At 37.2% G+C, this 17,898-nt stretch overlaps 1 protein-coding gene across 6 annotated transcripts in view; it reads left to right on the plus strand.

Moving 5' to 3' along the window:
• Window positions 1–257: 257 nt before the first annotated feature.
• LOC110102405 (ADP-ribosylation factor GTPase-activating protein AGD5-like) overlaps window positions 258–17,898 on the plus strand; it is a 34,719-nt gene continuing 17,078 nt past the window's right edge. The window contains exons 1-2 of one of the 6 annotated variants that reach the window (XM_028699895.1): window positions 258–543; window positions 664–793. In XM_028699895.1, the coding sequence (XP_028555728.1) occupies window positions 695–793 (99 nt within the window). In that variant the 5' untranslated portion in view covers window positions 258–543; window positions 664–694. Of the gene's footprint in view, window positions 544–644; window positions 794–903; window positions 1,136–17,898 lie in introns of those variants that run through there. The other 5 variants (XM_028699896.1, XM_028699897.1, XM_028699894.1 and 2 more) reach the window with 5 other exon arrangements.

Raw genomic sequence — 17,898 nt, forward strand, 5'->3', positions numbered from 1 at the left:
CAATATCTTTTACAAATATTTCTTTTCAATATCTTAAAAATTATAATTTTATTATAATTAAAATTAATTAATGAATATATTTCCTCTGAATTTTCATTAATTAAAAAAAAAAAGCCAAAATGAATTTACACTTATCGCCATGTGCCAGGGTAGCGTTCGTCTGGGCCGTACGACGAATCCAGAGATTCCACCGTTTTCGCCGACAATCCCTTCTACTCCATTTCCCAAAACACCCCAATATACTTAGTGTACGCCTTCAATTAATGCCTTCTAAGAGGTAATTTTGTAATCTTCTCTCCGTCCGGATGCTTTTCTCCCTGCCCGAACCAGCAAGCACCGTCGTCCCCCGGCTGAACCGGCGGCGCATGGTCTCTAACTGGAGAGCGACTGACTCGTTAGAAGTTCAAAGGAAAAGAATTTTGGGGCTCCATCTCTTGCTCCAACCCTAGCTGAGGAAGCAGGTTTGCATAACTTTGGCTTCGATCTCCATCTTCGAATTTGGTCTCTTTCGCTTTTTCCAGATCCTTCCTCGAGCTATAATCTGTCGGTGATGTTCTCCTTTTCGGATATCGCGGCTTGGATTAATTTCTCCGTGTGAAGATATTTGTTGGATTGTATTTTTTATTTTTTTTTTCTAAATTTAGGTTTGGATCTGGGTGTTAGGTCGAGTAATTGGAGGAAGCGAGTGGACAAGATGGCGAACAGGATGAAGGAGGAAGAGAAGAACGAGAAAATTATTAGAGGACTTCTTAAGCTTCCTTCTAATAAAAGATGCATCAATTGCAATGGTCTGGTAGGAGATTATCCTGTCCTTGGCATCCTGCTTGATCTACTTTATCTTGTTTGATAGTTACTACTGTTCATGCATTATTATTTGTGCTGTAAATTGATCTGGAATTGCAGGTCTTACACGTTGTTATTACCTGGATCTGCTTGAAAATGGCACTTTTATTCGATTAGAGTAACTAGGGGCGTGCCTCTTTGGGATTACTGTGGTTTGGGGAGTACGGCTGATTCATAGAGCCATGGTGCATGATCTGCAGAAGCTTCTTTTTGAATGAAGTTGGAGGGCTTAACAGCTTGTCATAACCGAATACATGAGCCAATAGGGACATGCTTGTTCGAGCTTCTTGAGGTTTAAGGATTAATGCTGAATGATAAAGCCATTATAAGATTTGCATAAGCTTTTTTTTTTGATGAAATTGGAAAGTTTAACTGTTGAAACTAAGGAGGAATATCTTGAGTTCTTTCTTGCAAGAGATAGAGAGGGAGGAGGAGAGAGAGATAGACAGCAATTGGGGAGGAAAATACCTAAAGCTTCATTAAATTTTCCCCAACTCTTACATCAACCCAAGGCCTCTATTTATAGAGCATTACCAAGGTGTGATAACATACATGAGCAAAAAAGCTTAAAACTAAAACAACTCATAACAATCTCCACCTTGATTTAGTTTTACAAAAAAAAAAAAACCCAAAGAACCACTCGTCACAAGAATTCAAACTTATTGCAATCCAACCGATCGCCCTGGACACCCGTGCGCGCTTCTACCTGCGACTTCGCACTATCCACCTGTCCAATCCCAAGTTCGCGATCATCTTGCCTCCATGAGGTTCTTGATGCTTCAACATGATCCTATAATTCTCCACCTTGATCGAATCCAAGATCAAGAGTCTCTCTCTCTGCCTCTGCAGCTGCCTTCCGGACTCCATCTGAATCTTGACCGTAAGAACTTCAACAAGATCTTGTCACAAACTGTTCATCCACGGCCTCATTCATTCTTCCACTTTCAAGATCACCCAAAGCATCTTTAACCAGCAAACAAAACAAGCAAATTCTGCTTCGATTTCCTGTAGCCTTCTTGCCACCTATTATCTTGATTGCTGCTTTCTTGAATCTCTTGTACCACGTTCGGCTTCTCAACCCGCTCCAGGCCCGACTCCATGCCAACCGCCCGCTCAGCACAAGGCTCCCGTTGTCTCTACTCCAGGCGAGGCCCAAGAGTGCTCCGCATGCGGTCCTACCCGCGATCAAACCCTTCGTCCCGCTAGTCCCGATCGCGCCAGCCCACGCGTCTGCCTCCAGCCGACTCTACTTCGCCTCCGACCGTGCCTCCGGTATCCGAACTCAGGTAAACGTCCGGCTTTCAACAGACAACCCCTTCCGGTTGTCTTTCTAGGAGAGGAAAGAAACAACAAGCAAGAGAGACAAGAGAGAAAACAACCCTCTTCAACACACACAAGAAATTCTCTAGATTTCTTAAACTCTCTCTTCTTCCTCCTCACACAAGAAGCTACAAACAAAAAATCTAACCCTCTTTCAGCTCTCAGTTCTCAAAACCCGAAAACCAGAGAAAATCAATTTCCCTTACAGCTTTCCTCTACGCAATGCTTCTGTGCGTTGCCGGCAACTTGAACACCTTCCTCCATCTCCCTAGCTCTGATACCAAATGTTAGGATCTTGGAAGATGTTCTTGAGAGAGAGAGAGGGAGGGAGAGAGAGAGACAACAATTGGGGAGGAAAATACCTAAAGCTTCATTAAATTTTCCCCAACTCTTACATCAACCCAAGGCCTCTATTTATAGAGCATTACCAAGGTGTGATAACATGCATGAGTAAAAAAGCTTAAAACTAAAACAACTCATAACATTAACAATGACCCATAATCACAAATTATGTAGTCATAGATATAGGTTTTTTTGTTAACTTGATTTCCTTTTCTAACTTGTTTGTGTCACTGACCCCATCTTGGATCACTTTGATCCTCTGACGCCTAGCTCTCACTATTCGTTTCATTTCCCACTGAAAAAGTGTGTTGATCCTATAGGATATTGTATAACAAGTGACATCCAGCAAACTTGTATTTGTTGCGTTGTTGATATATTTTTCCTCTATCTAAATACCCTGCTTTTCGTGAAGTTAGGGCAGAACGTCTCTATTTTCTTGTTATATTAATTATTCATTTGTTTCCTTTGTTTTCTTTGTTTTCAATCTAAACTTGTTGTGCTTTGTTGATATGACTTATTTTTCCTTAATGTTTTTTATTTTTCAAAAATAATGAAGTTGGTTTTTTCATTAAGATACCAGCTATTAACAAACATGCCTAATTATCTTCTACTCTCTGATGAGTCGATATTGCACAGAAATGTTGATAATTTCTCATTCTTTTCTCAGTTGTCTATTCTTAAATCTTAAAATCCCAAGATGACCTTTGCAGTTTCCCCTTTGGATTAGAAAACATTTTTTGGTTATGTGATGTAAAATATGTTTGCCTTCATTTAAAAACAGTTTCAGGAATTGCTTCGATGAGTTGCTTGTTCATTATCTTCTTCTAGAGAAACAATTAATGCTTGAATACGAAAAACCTTAATTCAGCTTATAAAAATAAGTCCTATTCTATATTCAAATTCTTTTAATGGTCTTCCATGTATTTGGTTCTATGTTATCACTTCTATAACAGGCTTTAACCTTCTCGAATTGTAATTTTCTTACTTTCTTTTCATTTTATGGTGAAGTGTCATCAATTAAATTTGTTCTTAAAATCATGGCAAGGACATTCTAATAAGTAAAAGGAATTATTTAATTTAATATATGATGGAATAAGATTTTTTTTTTCTGCTTTTTTTATACCATATACATCCAATAATATATAACTGTATAGGATAACACTTCTACAACTGTCGTTAACCTTCTATAATTATAACTTCCATGCCTTACCTTTTTTTGTTCTTTTCATTATCAACAACATTATTGTGAGCCATATCTTCGATATTTGGGGTTTGTTTCATAAATATAAATATTTGGTTCTCTGTCTAGTTTACTCAAGCCTTTCAAGGAAAATTCTATTTAGGGCTGTCCTTTCCTTTACATTCCTTCAAATTAATTATATTTCTCCAGTTTAATTGAGCATCTTTAGCTAAATAATATCAATTCCAAAGTCTTTAACTATTTTCTTCAACTTTTACGACTCCTTTGGGCTTTTAGTATAATCATTTCTAACTTTATCTTTTATAGTATTTCAACACTTTGGTTATGTGTGAAGCAAATCATTTGAGATGCTAATTTACTTATTCTTTTTTTAATGGAATTTAAGCAACTAATGCATGATGCAAGGTGATCTTGAAAATGAAAATGTAATGAAGCAAAGAGGAAGATAAATAGAGTGAGTACCAAGATAAGAAAATCTCATGTTTAGATAATTCTATTACCTCTTCTAGAAGTGTTTCATGTATTACTCTTGGGTAAGAAACAAAATCCCGTAATGGATGAAGAAGAAGAGTTTCCACATGCGTAGTTAGAATTTTATTCATATTATAAACTTATCTTATATGACTCAGAATTTCATATATATACAGGAAAAAAATAATAAGTTACTAGCAGGTTGTTAATAAATTAATTGCTAACTTAATTATATTGATTATATTCACCTTAGAAAAATTATGAAACCTCAAAGATAAACAACTCAAGTTTTAATGGGAATGTAAAATTTTAAAATTTTTATCAGCATCAATTCCCCTTGTTTTGGAACGCTTCACTTTGAAGAGTGATATTACTAATACAACCAAAGTTAACATCATTCTTAACTTTTTATAGATCATCAAATGTTGGATTTTTTATGGAGTAGAGAATGATATGAAGTTGAAGGAATACCAACATTCTCATTTTGTAGATGTAGGTGGTTTATTTTAAAATCAATGAGATTTACATTTGTTTTGTAGTTAAATTTTCTTTTTTCTTTCTTTCTTTTCCTTTTTTTCTTTCGTTCTTTCTTTTCAGCGAGGGTGGGAAGATAAAGTTGGCCAAAATGTTGTTAGGATAGATGTAAACTTGATTTTTGTCTTGCATTTCCTTTTTTCTTTCTTCAAGTCAATAATGCCAGCTTGTGTAAGAAGAATGGAGGCATACTTGCCTTGTCTAAGAAAATAACCAAGTCAAAAGATATTTCAAGTCCAAGAAAATAATGTAAGTTGTTGAGATCTTTCATTTCAAAATAATGCTGAATAGGTCTTTTGAGAGCAATGATATTATCGTTGTCATTGCTAATAATTAATAGTTCATGCACATAAAGAAGCTGCAATATTGTGCCTTTAGAATATTGATGAATAAATAAAGCTGAATCATAGGATTGGAAGAGTAACCAAGATCATGATAAATGCAATCAAACTTTGTGAACCCTGCATAAGGAGCTTGTGAATACCATAAACAGGTATATTTAAGTAAATAGATCTTTCCCATTGGAATATCAAGATTAAATGGTACATTTTGAAGTTTTGTTGCTAGTGTTTGTTAGAGAAAATCTGTGAAGAGGTTTAAAGACTAGATCAAAGTTTGTTAGGACTTTGAACCAAAATTGAATTTGAATGAGGCAATTTTTTTGAGGAGAGGGAGGTTCGAATGTGGGGGAAAGTAAGATGCTAAGGTCAGTTCATTGTTTACTTGACAAATAAAACAACAGGAAATAAAATTCAAACATGATTATGAAAATTTAAAGATGGTAATGAAACCTCAAGAAAAATTGCTTTCAATGTAGAATCCTACATGTCAAATTAACTAAAAAAACCATGTCTTTGATATCTATTTGATGCAGGATGACCTTGAAAAAGTTAGAAAAGATATTAAGTTATAGGGAAAAGATATTAAGTTAAAAGGAAAAGATAAAATGAATAATTAAGGAAAGATAACTGAGCTTCATGCTTGAACAAGGAGATCGCCTCTCTTGATTATGAAGCACGGATACTTCTAATTGCCATTGTGTCTGTGTTAGACATGTATAGGATACATACACAACTCCAACTTGCCTTGACATGCGTCCGATACATTTCAAATTGTGTAGAGGTCTCTTAAGAATGAAATTCAATTTTTCCACGGGCCAAACACAAATCAACACCCCGAAGACGTCCATACATCGCAAGTATCTTGTGTAATGGGAAGTATAAGGTATGTGCAAATCGTCTTGTTGTGCGAATCTGAATCCCATGAGTTATTTTTTATTAGTAGTATTTTTGTTTTCTCAAATGGTGCTATAATATTTTTATAGAGTAGGCATTGATTGAAATTTATAGTTGGAGTATATATCTGTATTCTCATTGTTTGTGCTCTAATAAGTTTATGTATATATTTTTCTATGTTATTTTTTATTTTTTTTATATTTGCTACTTTTTATTATTATTTTTAACTTTATGATAGAATAATGGCTTATGAAATGTTTAATATTGAAATTCATGGTTGAAGTATATCTCTATATTCTCATTGTTTGTATTATAAATTGTCCAAATGTGATATTCTGAGACGAAATTGATTATATATGAATTGTCATGGGACTATTTTGAAGTTTATACCATTGCAGAAATATTGATTGAGACTTAATACTCATATTTTTTTGGATTCCTTTTGATGTTCACAAATTGAATGTTGCATTGAAGAATATTTATGCTATTAAAATAGAAGATAATAAAATCACTTTTGAACAATGTAGTTAGTTCAGGGACATTGCTGGAGATGCAACTTTTATAAAGACCTTTATTATCAATCACTTGATGAGATTATAAATTTTCAATGAATTTGTGAAGTTAAAGATATTAGTTATAATATAGACTCTTTTTGCATCAACAATCATTAAAATTAGAATTGTAGACTATGATGATTACTGATAGGTGGAGCGTGCATCATGAAGATTATGTAAATCCAAGTTTGTGAAGGAAAAATCCTGTATAAGTTTATAAAATAGTTAATGTGATGAGGACATCAGTAGAAGATTCCAGCGCGTCTATTACAGGAGACTTCGCAGATCGACGACAATGATAAGGAGCATCTATTTATGTGTTATTTTATGTTATTGTATTAATATTATTATTATTATTATTTGTTTTAGTTGACCTTTGTACCCCTATGAAGGAGTTTAGTGAGTTGTAGCTCGGAGGACATATTTGTCTTTAAGTTTTCTTCTTTGTGGAGGTCTATATATAGAGGCCATAAACTTTGTATTGGGTTTTTAATGATTGCTTAAGAAGATTTCAGAATTTCTTTCTCTCGAGCTTGTGATTTCCTGAGTGGTGAAGTCCCAAGTGTGGGAAAAGCAATACCCACCGGACGTGGAGGTGCTCCTGGTTCGTGGTCCGACTTCTCCCTTGTTCTAACCGTCGACCAAATCCATCCCCCCTTTGTACCAAGCCGCTGACCATACCCTCCCTGAGATCCACCCGTCGACCACCATCCGACCTCCCCTTCCCCTCACCCGTCGGTCCCTCTCCCTTCTCCTACCATAGTGCCGGCCTACCCTCCCAAACCCAACCCATCTTCACCCAACCCGAATCCTAGCCGCCGGACCCCTCTTTAGATCCCCTTGATGATGAATTCAATCATCATTATTGCTTGCCTAAATTAGCTAAGTTGATTTTGGAAAGACTTTAATCCTATTTGAAATTCAAATTTGAATTCTCAAATACTTTTCTAATTTAACTCATCTAAATTAGGAAAGTACCTAAATTAAGATCTAATTTAAATTTAAATTAGATTTGATCACTTGAATTGATTTCTAATTTGATATCATGAATTCGGAAGCATTGAATCTCCCTCCAATCCCTTCCTTTCTCATACATACCGCCGACCCCTCCCTTGACCCAATTTGGAATTTGAATTGAATTCTAAATTTCGTCCCCTCCATTAACTCGTTTAATTAATTACCTTCCTTGGTAATTAAAAGAACCCAAGCCCTCCTAACCCAACCATCCCCTCCTCCTCCCGAAAGCCCTAACCCCTCCTAACCCTAGCCGATCCCTCCTCCACTTGAGCACCCCAATCCGCCACCCCTCCTCCTTTCACTCACTGACGGCTCCTCCAAGGTTCACAACCATAAATACTCCCATGTTCTTGGATGGCCGATCCTGAAGTCGATCACGGATTGGTGTACAATTCTCAAGGGTAAATCGACATCCTTCAATCGCCCTTCTTTGATCCCGATTGGAAATTTGTCGAAGAATACGTAGATCATATACTATTTCATCTCGCTGAAACGATTGACGAATAATGATCATCTGGAAAGTGGCAACTTATCAGATGTCCACCTGTGTTTGCTTCTCCGGCTACTCTCTTGTGGATCAAGACCATCTGCGTCATCACCCTCCTAGTGGCATCATTTAGTTTGCTAAAGATCTCTCTCCGCTAAAGCCCCTCATAGAGCGTGAGTGAGAAAGGGAAACTCGAGGTGAAAGCTCTTGATATGAACTTGTGGATTATTATTACAATACATCTCGCTTTATTGTATTTTTTGATATTGTTTTAAATTGATCTGTAATTCTGTATTCCTAAAAGTGTATCTGCTTGCTAGAGCAAAGCTTCAACGGATAATTCTTAAAACTTAGATATAGATAAGCTTTAGCATAATATTGTGTATGACATGTGGGGTTATTCTATGATAAAAAAGGTGAAAGATATCTTATTTTAGCATGAAAGAAAGAGAGATAGTGAGTACTCTTCCTTTTATAAGGTAATATACACTTTTCTTCATTGCTTAGCTCCCTTAATCTAAGTTAACATTTAAAATTTTCATTGACTTAGCTTGTCTTATTTCAAAATTATTAATTTCATTTTTAAATGCATTATTTTAGTATGTGTTACAATCATGCTTGGCAAAGTTAAGCTCTCATTTGTGTTGCATCTTATAAAGACATGAAGATATTATTGAATTCGAATTTGTTTGTCGAAGATACCCGCCTTCACTAGCAGGTGATGAGCTGAAACCTATATGAAAGAATGGAGAGTGCAAAGAGAGAGCGGAGACAAAGAGCTATAGGTCTCAAATTGGTAGATTGTCAACCATCGATGAAAGAGAAATTTCACGAGGTCCTCTAATGTTCCTCATCACCTCTCATTTATAGGATTCTAAAGGCTACTAGAAAGGCAATACAAAGAAAAAGTAAAATTACAAGCCACGTAGAATACCTGTACAGCGCTGCATGCTAATCTTGACATATGTTGCCTCATGATAGGCTGGAGGAGGGTGAAGTTAATGGGCCTTGGGCGAACTCTCTTTGGGCTAGTTTAATGGTAGCGAGTTGGCTTCAAGTGAGTCTAAAAGTGAGTCTCAATAAGAGGTCAATAGTGGTCGATGATTTGTCTAGAAGATTTTGGGCAGCCTTGAGGAGATGTAGTGGGAATGAGGGCTTTATGTTGGTCAACATTAATTGAATGATGTGAGGTCTTTGAATAGGCACTTCCCTATAGCTGAGTTGGGCAAGTTTGAATGCTATGGGAGAACGATCGATTGAGGTAGTGCTGAGTGGTAGTTTAATGAGGAATCTTCGATTTGCCTTGTATAAGGCAAGTTTGTAGTAGGCTCAAACAAGTTGCTTGTTGATCTTCACGGGTGGTCCCTCTGACAGTTCAAGTATAGTTCTCGAAATGGACCCGTCATGAGGGCGAGTATTCTTGTCGTGTCCCGGTAGCCACTTGTTAAACACTTGTGAAGGCATTTATGAGTATAAAAATATCAAATGAGAGAAATTAATACTTGATTTTTCTTTTAATATTGAAGATAGATCAATGGTTAATTTAGAGTTTGCCAACTTTTTTGAATTTAGTGATGTTTTGTTGATCATGACTCCATTGCTTCTAAAGGCTATGGATGGAAATGCTTGTTGAATTATTTATGGTGCTAGTTCATCATGAATGCAAAGTTTGACTTTTAAATTAGTATTTCAACAATTTTACTCTTCTTGTGCAAAATAAATTATAGTACATACTTTTTTTTATCAATTCACTTGAGAGAAACAAGATCAACCCTTGATGAGGTGAAGATTTAGTATTTGTGGCTACTAATCTTCATCCTTTATCTAAGTGAAGCTTTGAAAATATAGATGGAGAGACTAAGTAATGAGATATTAGTGGGAATACATTAACTATGATGGATGACATTGGAATATTTGAAGTTGCTAATCTTTTTCTTGAAGGGTTTTCTTTAAAAATTGTGTTTTTTCTAGAGATAGGTTAAGATTTTATTTAAGTGGGCATGGGGCTAGTGTTTATGATGATCATGGCATTCAATATGTTAAGTCCAAGTTGCCATGCTGACATGGTCATATTTTGTTTGTTTATTTTAAAGAGGGCATTACTATTTATTTTTATGGAGGTTTTTGATATTTTGTAAGCAATATTGATATTGGCTACAAGGTTTAAAATTGCTCATTTTATTTTTTTTGTGTGAGGCGAAGCCTAAGCCTTAAAATCAACTAATTTTATGAAGTAAGAAGTATTGCACACACATCATAGCATGAAGAAGTTAGATATTAATATCCTAACTTAATTAACATATCAAAGAGCAATATTGTAACTTCCTTACATAATAACAAGTAATAAATTGTACGAAGTATCAAATAGCAAATTAACATCCTGACATAAACTTGCCAAGTAAGAACTGTTATATAAACATCAAAGTAAGAGTTCTTTGTGGAGAACGAATAGACTTTGCAAGGAGGAGGAGGTGGTGGCGGTGATTTGGAAGGAGATGGACCAAATAAGGGTTTGCATGAGGTGCACAAGTAATGGCTATCCTGTGACATTGAATGCTTACACGAGGTATAAAGATTGTTTGGGTAAGTAGAAGTATTTCACTAATTTTATTTATTATATTGATGTTTTTAAAAAATATATATCTTATCTTTGAATTGTACATACATCATCAAAACTGCTGTATGCCTCACATTATCTGAGGTTTAGGCCTAACATAGCACCCAAGAAGGCGTAATCCTTATGGCGAATTTTCATGCCTCGTATTGCACAGTTTTAAAACTTTTTTTTTTTGTGATAATACACATCATTAAGATGTACCAAAATTGAACAAAACATTAGCTACTTCAACTCCATACATGCACTAACTCTTGTCCAAGAAGCATATCCTATTCACAAAACCACCATTAAAACCAGGGTATATAGTTCAAGAACAAATGGCTCACTGCTTCCCTAACCAAGAAAATTTACCAGCTGGAAAAAAAATAGTGTTTTAATGAGCACAGGTTTAAACCATGATTGGCTATATATGCAACATATGAAGGGATTAATGAATACTATTATTGTAGCGTCATTGACACTGTTTATGTCATAAAACATTTTTGTATCATCAAGAATATTTGTTTTTCTTTTGTTATTGTTAAGTTTTTTTCTTAAGGAAATATGCATATGATATTATACTTCACCTTGTGAAGCTTAAAAAATACTAAAAATTGTTTATTTTTATATTAATATATTAGAAAATTGAATGTTGTGTCTTGACATGTAGTGTCCTACTTTTTACAATATGTTTCGTTGTCTTGTTCGTTCACCCTATCCTTGTGTCCCTGCTTCATAGCTTGAAAAGGTTTAATGTGTCACTTCTGATCAAAATTTGACGTAGTTGAAGAGAAGAGTTTCTACACCTAATATAAAAATTGATATATGCTATAAAAAATGCTTTACATTATGATAGGTATTCGAACTCCAAACAACAAAAACAACATTAACGAAGAGAAAATTGGGAAAAAAATCAGTGAGAAAGATTCTTATTTCAGCACAACAAACCAAGATACAAGTTGATCTACTATTCGGAAGCAATGTTTAAAATTGCGTATTCGGGTATTGAGGCGTTTTTCATTCGTGAGGCAAGGCGCAAGCCTCAAGGCGTTTTGACGCGTAAGCCTCAAAATCAAAAGATTGCGTAAATATAAAATGATAAATTTGTTATATACTAATGAGTGAATAATATAAAACATAAAAAAGCATAAGATATGAAGTGAAATCAAAATATCTCAATAATAAGACAACATGAAATATAGTTCAACTCAAAATTCTATCTTTCCGAAATCCCAGTATTCTTTTCATTAACATATAATTCCGATTTCCAAAAATAAATAGCAATGATATATCACATAAGAACTCATAAGTCATCAATACTGTCATAACTAAGGGGTTCTTCATTTGAATCATCATTATGGTGAACTGCTCTCTCCCCTTCCTCCTCTTCTATAGAGTCCAATGTGGGGCATTTACTTCAAGATTTAAGTAAGTTTTAATATATATAGCGAGAGGCGTAAGCCTCATGCCAGTGTGGCGAGGCGGGCCTCAATACGGGCCTCAACCAATTTGAGGCGCAAGCCTCATAAAAAAAACTCGAGGCGTAAGCATTGAGGCATTTTTTACTGGAATTGCGCAAAGGCGGGCCTCAAGGCGAGCCTCATATTGCGCAATTTTAAACCATGTTCGGGAGGTAGATCGGCTCTCCACAAACCCTAGGCGCCGCTAGTAATAACTCCAAAGAAGACAACAACAAAAACGCAATCACATGATGAATATTAAACCACATAATTAGCCCTATTGAAGCCTCCGTAATTCCGTCCCAAATCTCAATTCAAAACAACCCCCTTTCCATAAATAAATATTTCTGAATTCCTTCCAAATCTCAATTCAAATTTGCCCCCTTTCCTTAAATAAATCTTTTATAATTCCCTCATAAATTTGAATTCAAATCAGCCACCCATTCCCTAAATAAACTTTCATAATTCCTTCCCAATATTGGTTTCCTATGGTAAGTAATTAAAGGTGGATTTATTCCCCTTTGGATCATCATCTTTCCTTGTTCGCCACGTCTGCTAGTGGGGGTCCACTGGCTTTGCCGGTCCATTATTATTTCCTCCCAAAAAACCACCTTGTCCTCAAGGTGGAATGAAGGAAACTATTGTTGAATCATGAGGTATGGTTCCCATGTTGTTTTATATTCGGGCAAATCCTTCCATTAAATCAACACTTCTCTAACTCCTGCAACTCCTTTCTTAGCTTCTGGATTACCTCCATTTCTTCAGTAAAGTTCATCGATAGTGTCGCTAATGGATTGTGGTCTCCAATAACTTTCCTTAGCTGGGACAAATGGAACACCTGGTGTATGATGGAATTAGGGGGTAGCTGCAAATGATTCGTTATGGTACCAATCCTATTCACCACCTCATAAGGTCAATAATACTTTGGATATAACTTTTCATTTCTTTTTTGAACTATGGTCTTTTGTTTTTAAGAACTTTTGCCTTAAACAGAAAGAGAATGCAGAATCTTTTCCCAAGCTGCCTGTTTGTATTAATTTGTATTTTGCTGCACAATTCTTCTATGCATCTGAATCCTATCATCACCCAATAAATTCTTTGCCTCTGATATTCGAATGTATCTAACCATGTAGTAGATGTTATTCATAATAAATAGATAAGTCAACTAAGGATCCTTATATTGCTTAGATTAACTGTCCAGTTACTTTGAAGAGCTTGCGTAATTCGCATTATAATAGGCAATAGTTGGGAAGTTGAATCTTCTTCCACCTTTTTGAACTCATCAAAAAATGGCTTTAAAGTTGATTGATAGTTAAATGAAAACTTTACATTGTTAATTACATAGGTCGTCACTCGTCAGAGGGTGCACAATTCCATCTATCGTATCAGTTTTTGTTTCTTCTTCTTCCACTTTTTTCCTTAAAATCACCAAATGTTTCTTGGGCTAAGAGCACTGAAAGATTATGAGCAGCATCCCTCATCTCCGAACAAGTTTTTCCTTCAAATATCTTTTCAATCTTAGAATGAAGCTTACGCATTATTTCATACATGTGTCTAGAAGCAGAAACAACTTCTCTGGTGATCCCTTGCTTTTAGCTTTAGTATCCCCCAAACTAAAAAGCATCAATACATTGTCTACTATTAGTTCAACAAAGCGACAATCCTTAAGAACATTGTGATACCATGAAGAATTTGATCACATATTTTTCTTTTTGCAGCGAACATGAGTTTCGTAGCAATCCTTTTATAGTGAATCCAGTTTTCAAATTTGGACTATAGAACCTGCTATGGCATCTTTATACATCCTCTTTTTGAGCTTGTCCACTCCTTTACCATGAATTGCCCTCACCATGATTTTAAGAGAAACCCAGGTTTGGATCGACTAAGATCCCCCCTATCCTCACCTTCCTCCCTTCACCATGAATTCCATAGTCAATGCCTTCTATTTCACCTTGTCTCCCCCATGGTCTGCAACTACTTTATGCCCAAAATTACATATGTACTTCCTAACTCCAATAGAAGGAAATCCTTCCTCATTTGGATTTCTTGGAGTGTCATTATCAGTCTTGGGCAGATTCCTCTACTCTTCTTCACCTTCGCCATTTTCATTATCACCCCAAAATAGCCTGTGTCGACCATCTTCAGCCATAACTGATCCACCACTTGGTTGGAGATAAAATTGCGGGTCGCCTTACTATCCACTAGAACTACCACTGATTCTTTTCCTATCTGTCCCCTCACCTTCATGGTGTGATTTGAAGTAAAATTCACCCTTGTGTTCAGGGAGACCTTCACCACATTTAGGTGCGAATACTCCTCAACCTCCTCCTCTATAGTCTCCTCCTTTGCCTCGTCATAAACTATAAGTACCTTTAGCGAACTATCCTTGCAGCACTGGCTTAGTGCAATGTTCTCATCACAATAGAAACACAATTCCCTAAGCCTGCTTCTCCGAACCTTTGCCTCAATCAGCAGTTTGAAATTTCCCTTAGGCCGTGCTCCCGCTCCCAATCCTCTATCCATGGGTACTCTCTAAACGGCCACAAGTTGTATCTTTGGTGACAAAAAAGTAGTCGTCATATGATATGAAGCTCCTGAAATGCTGCTCTTAGTTCTTTTCTCTAGTGAGTTTTTGTCCTCCACCATCTGGGCTAGCTCAACAGCCTCCCCCAACCCTCGTGGCCTCAATAATCGACAGCGGCCCTGATCTCTGTCTTAAGCCCCTTCATGAAATTTTCCTCCAACGCTGTCTCGGATAGCCTCCCCAATTTGCCAGAAAGGTATTCAAACCTCTCTCGATAATCTATCACTGCCCCTTGTTGACGAATATTTTCGCATCGACTCGACCCCGACTAGGCTCGATCGCGCTCAATCAACTCAATCGATCATCGTCGAGGCAAAATTGATCCGAATTGAGCCTCAATTTAATTAAATTAAATCCAATTTAATTTAATTAAAATCAAATCAATTTAAATCAAACCCCGTCGAGCATCGTCAAGCACAATTCGACACAATTCGACACCATTCGGCGCCGATTCGAGCTCAATTTCACAATTTTGACTCGATCGGACCCAAATTGATCCAAGTCGGGTTCGACTCGAGCTCAATTTCATCCATAACTAATGAGATCATAAACTGATTTGATTTCTAAAATCAGATTTTTTTTAATCTAGGGCTGAGATTGGATCACAAATCCCACCCAATTTCAATTCAATTGGGCAGAAAATCTACTCAAGTAGATTTTCCCTTATTACACGGAACGAGGCGAGGAGAAGCGACATTTGGGCGGCTCCCTGCAGGCGTCCCTAAGAGAACGAACGAGAGAGTGGGGAAGGAGATTAGACTCCTTCGTGCTTGGTTCTGTTCGTCTGTCCCTGATAGAGTGAAGAGGAGAGCGGGAGAGCAGCAGGGGAAACGGAGTTCTATCCCGCGTGTGAGAGCCCCGTCCAGCCTCCTCTCTGTGCGGAAGTCCCGTCCGGCCTCCCTCTCGCGTGCACCGGCCTCGTCTGAGCTCACCCAGAGCCTCGGCCAAGCCTGTCAGGAGGTTCGGCTCCTTCTTTCGCCTGACCTGGGTGACCCGACCGCCTCGACTCCGCCTGGATCGACGCAAGAGAGGCTCTATTTTCACTGCAGTGGTTTCTCATCCTCCTTCTTTCGACTCCGGCGACTTTGAGGCGACAAAAAAGGCAGTTGGAGACTTCCAAACAGCAAGCGAAGGTTCCTAAATCTCCCAAACAGCGATTTGGGGCCTTCAAAACGCCTTGGACAGCAGCGGCGAGTTCCGGAGCGTCTTGGACAGCGACTTGGAGCTTGGAGCGGAGCTTGGACAACAGTTAGAACTTGGATTGGAGCTTGGACAGCAGCTTGGACAGGAATTTGGAGCGCTAGGACAAACCGGGGAAGGTATACCTTTGAAACTTAGTGAAACCTAGGGTCCCCCCATGGCCAATTGTTGTGTGGTTGACGCCTCCAAGCCATAGGTCCTTAAAAACTTCAATTTTTGCTCTCCTAAAATCCTATCTCCACTGTCCACTTATTTAAATCATTGAAATCAAGTAATTTTCCATGATTTTCTCTCATATGAGAGCTAAAAAGATAGCGGCGTGGCGATGGGGCGTTGAACTTGTGTTCAACGTCCCTATTTTTGCATGCAAATAATATCCATGTCATGTTTAGAACCGTCACCTACAACCAAATCCTAGGTTTAGTGGCTCTTTCGATGTCCAATAAAGTATAGGAATGCAAGGTCTCTTGTTTAAGTGTGGCATGCGTTAACTTGCCCTTAAAACTTGCATGTTATGACAAAATTAGTATGCATGTGATAGGTTTACACCGCCGTGACATATATGATTCCCTCTAGATTCACTAGATGTTTAAGCATGTTTTTCAATCATTCCTTTTTTATATAGTTGTGGGATCGCCCATGAGCATTTTTGACTCATGTTGCAAATCCTACAACTAAAGGGTTGATTGGAACACATCCTTGAACTTCTCTAAATTTATGTAGAAAGCGAAATCTCTCTTGTTATTGCGCTTTTATTTCATAAATGCTAAATTAAGCTTATATGAGTTGTTGTCTTTGAGTGATCGCTATGTCATTGGCTATGGTCCTTGTACCTACAATTTGCAAAACCATGAATATGCCCACCAAATTTATGGATGCTTTGCAAAGCAAAGATGGGGTGGCCTATGGCTTCAAGGAGCTTATAGATTGCACCCCATCATATATTGGAAGTTTGTTGGACATGTTTAGTGTAGTTTGTAAGTTGACGGTTAAGGGCGTTAACACATAACTTAGACACTTGGTGAAGCTTTCGAAAAGACAATCGAAAGCCTTCACCCCTAGGCTCCCCTTAGACTCTAGAAAACTAATTCTTAGAGCCTATCCATAGGAATTTTAACGGCATTCCATCCTATATCTTTAGATCCCTTAGATGACACCATGTGTTGTTTTTCTAGAAGAGTCGTAGGAGCAAGTCCACCCAATCCTTCTTACCCAAATCATGCCAAAACTGATTTGGGGACCTTTTCATTGAGTTGGAAGATCTTTAGTAGTCTTCCCTTCCTCGTGTATGGAAATTTGGAGCACCTCAAAGCGCCAATTTTCTATTACATGAACAATATTAACCTAGGATCCAAAAAAAAAAATCCTAAGTCCAACTCTCTTTGCTTGTGGATACAAAATCCACGAGCAATTCATCTCTCCAAATGCAGGGTAGTTGGGACCTTCTCAAGGCCCCAAACATATATCATTGCATGACTTTTGGGGCGTCCTCAATGCTCCAAATGTTTTGTCTTTTAACTCGTAGCATATCTTAGGAGTTATCATCAACCTTCGTCGTGCTTTGCATTATGGATTTCATTAAAAAAAAATCCTTTATGCATCATGTTACAAGCTTTAGAAACTTGGAGCCAAAATCCAAGTTTTCTTACATCTCTTGTTGGATCCCCAAAACCAACAAGCATCCTCTCATGTGAGGTAAGTTGAAGTCCCTCAAACCTTCTAGTGTACCACCAGATGAGTCTTCCAAACTTAGAAAATCAAATTCTAGGTCCTCGTCATTCCTTTGGTTGAAACAAGAAAACAAACAAATGGTTCTCTTGCTTGATGCTCTCTAAATCACCTCTAAAGAAATTAAAGAGCACTAGTGGACTTTGGGATCAAACCCTAGTTCCCCCGTTCATTTGCTAATAACAAAAAGCCCTTCATACATAATGATTTGGAATTCTCTAAAATTCCAACCTATCATTATATGAAAATCTTGTAGCTTAGAGCCAAAAAATCTAAGCTCTCCTTTTCTTTTATTTTGAGACTAAGATCAATGAAAGAATTCCCCT

This window comes from Dendrobium catenatum, unplaced genomic scaffold (genome assembly GCF_001605985.2).
Source record: "Dendrobium catenatum unplaced genomic scaffold, ASM160598v2 fragScaff_scaffold_1409, whole genome shotgun sequence".
NCBI classification, from domain to species: Eukaryota; Viridiplantae; Streptophyta; class Magnoliopsida; order Asparagales; family Orchidaceae; genus Dendrobium; species Dendrobium catenatum.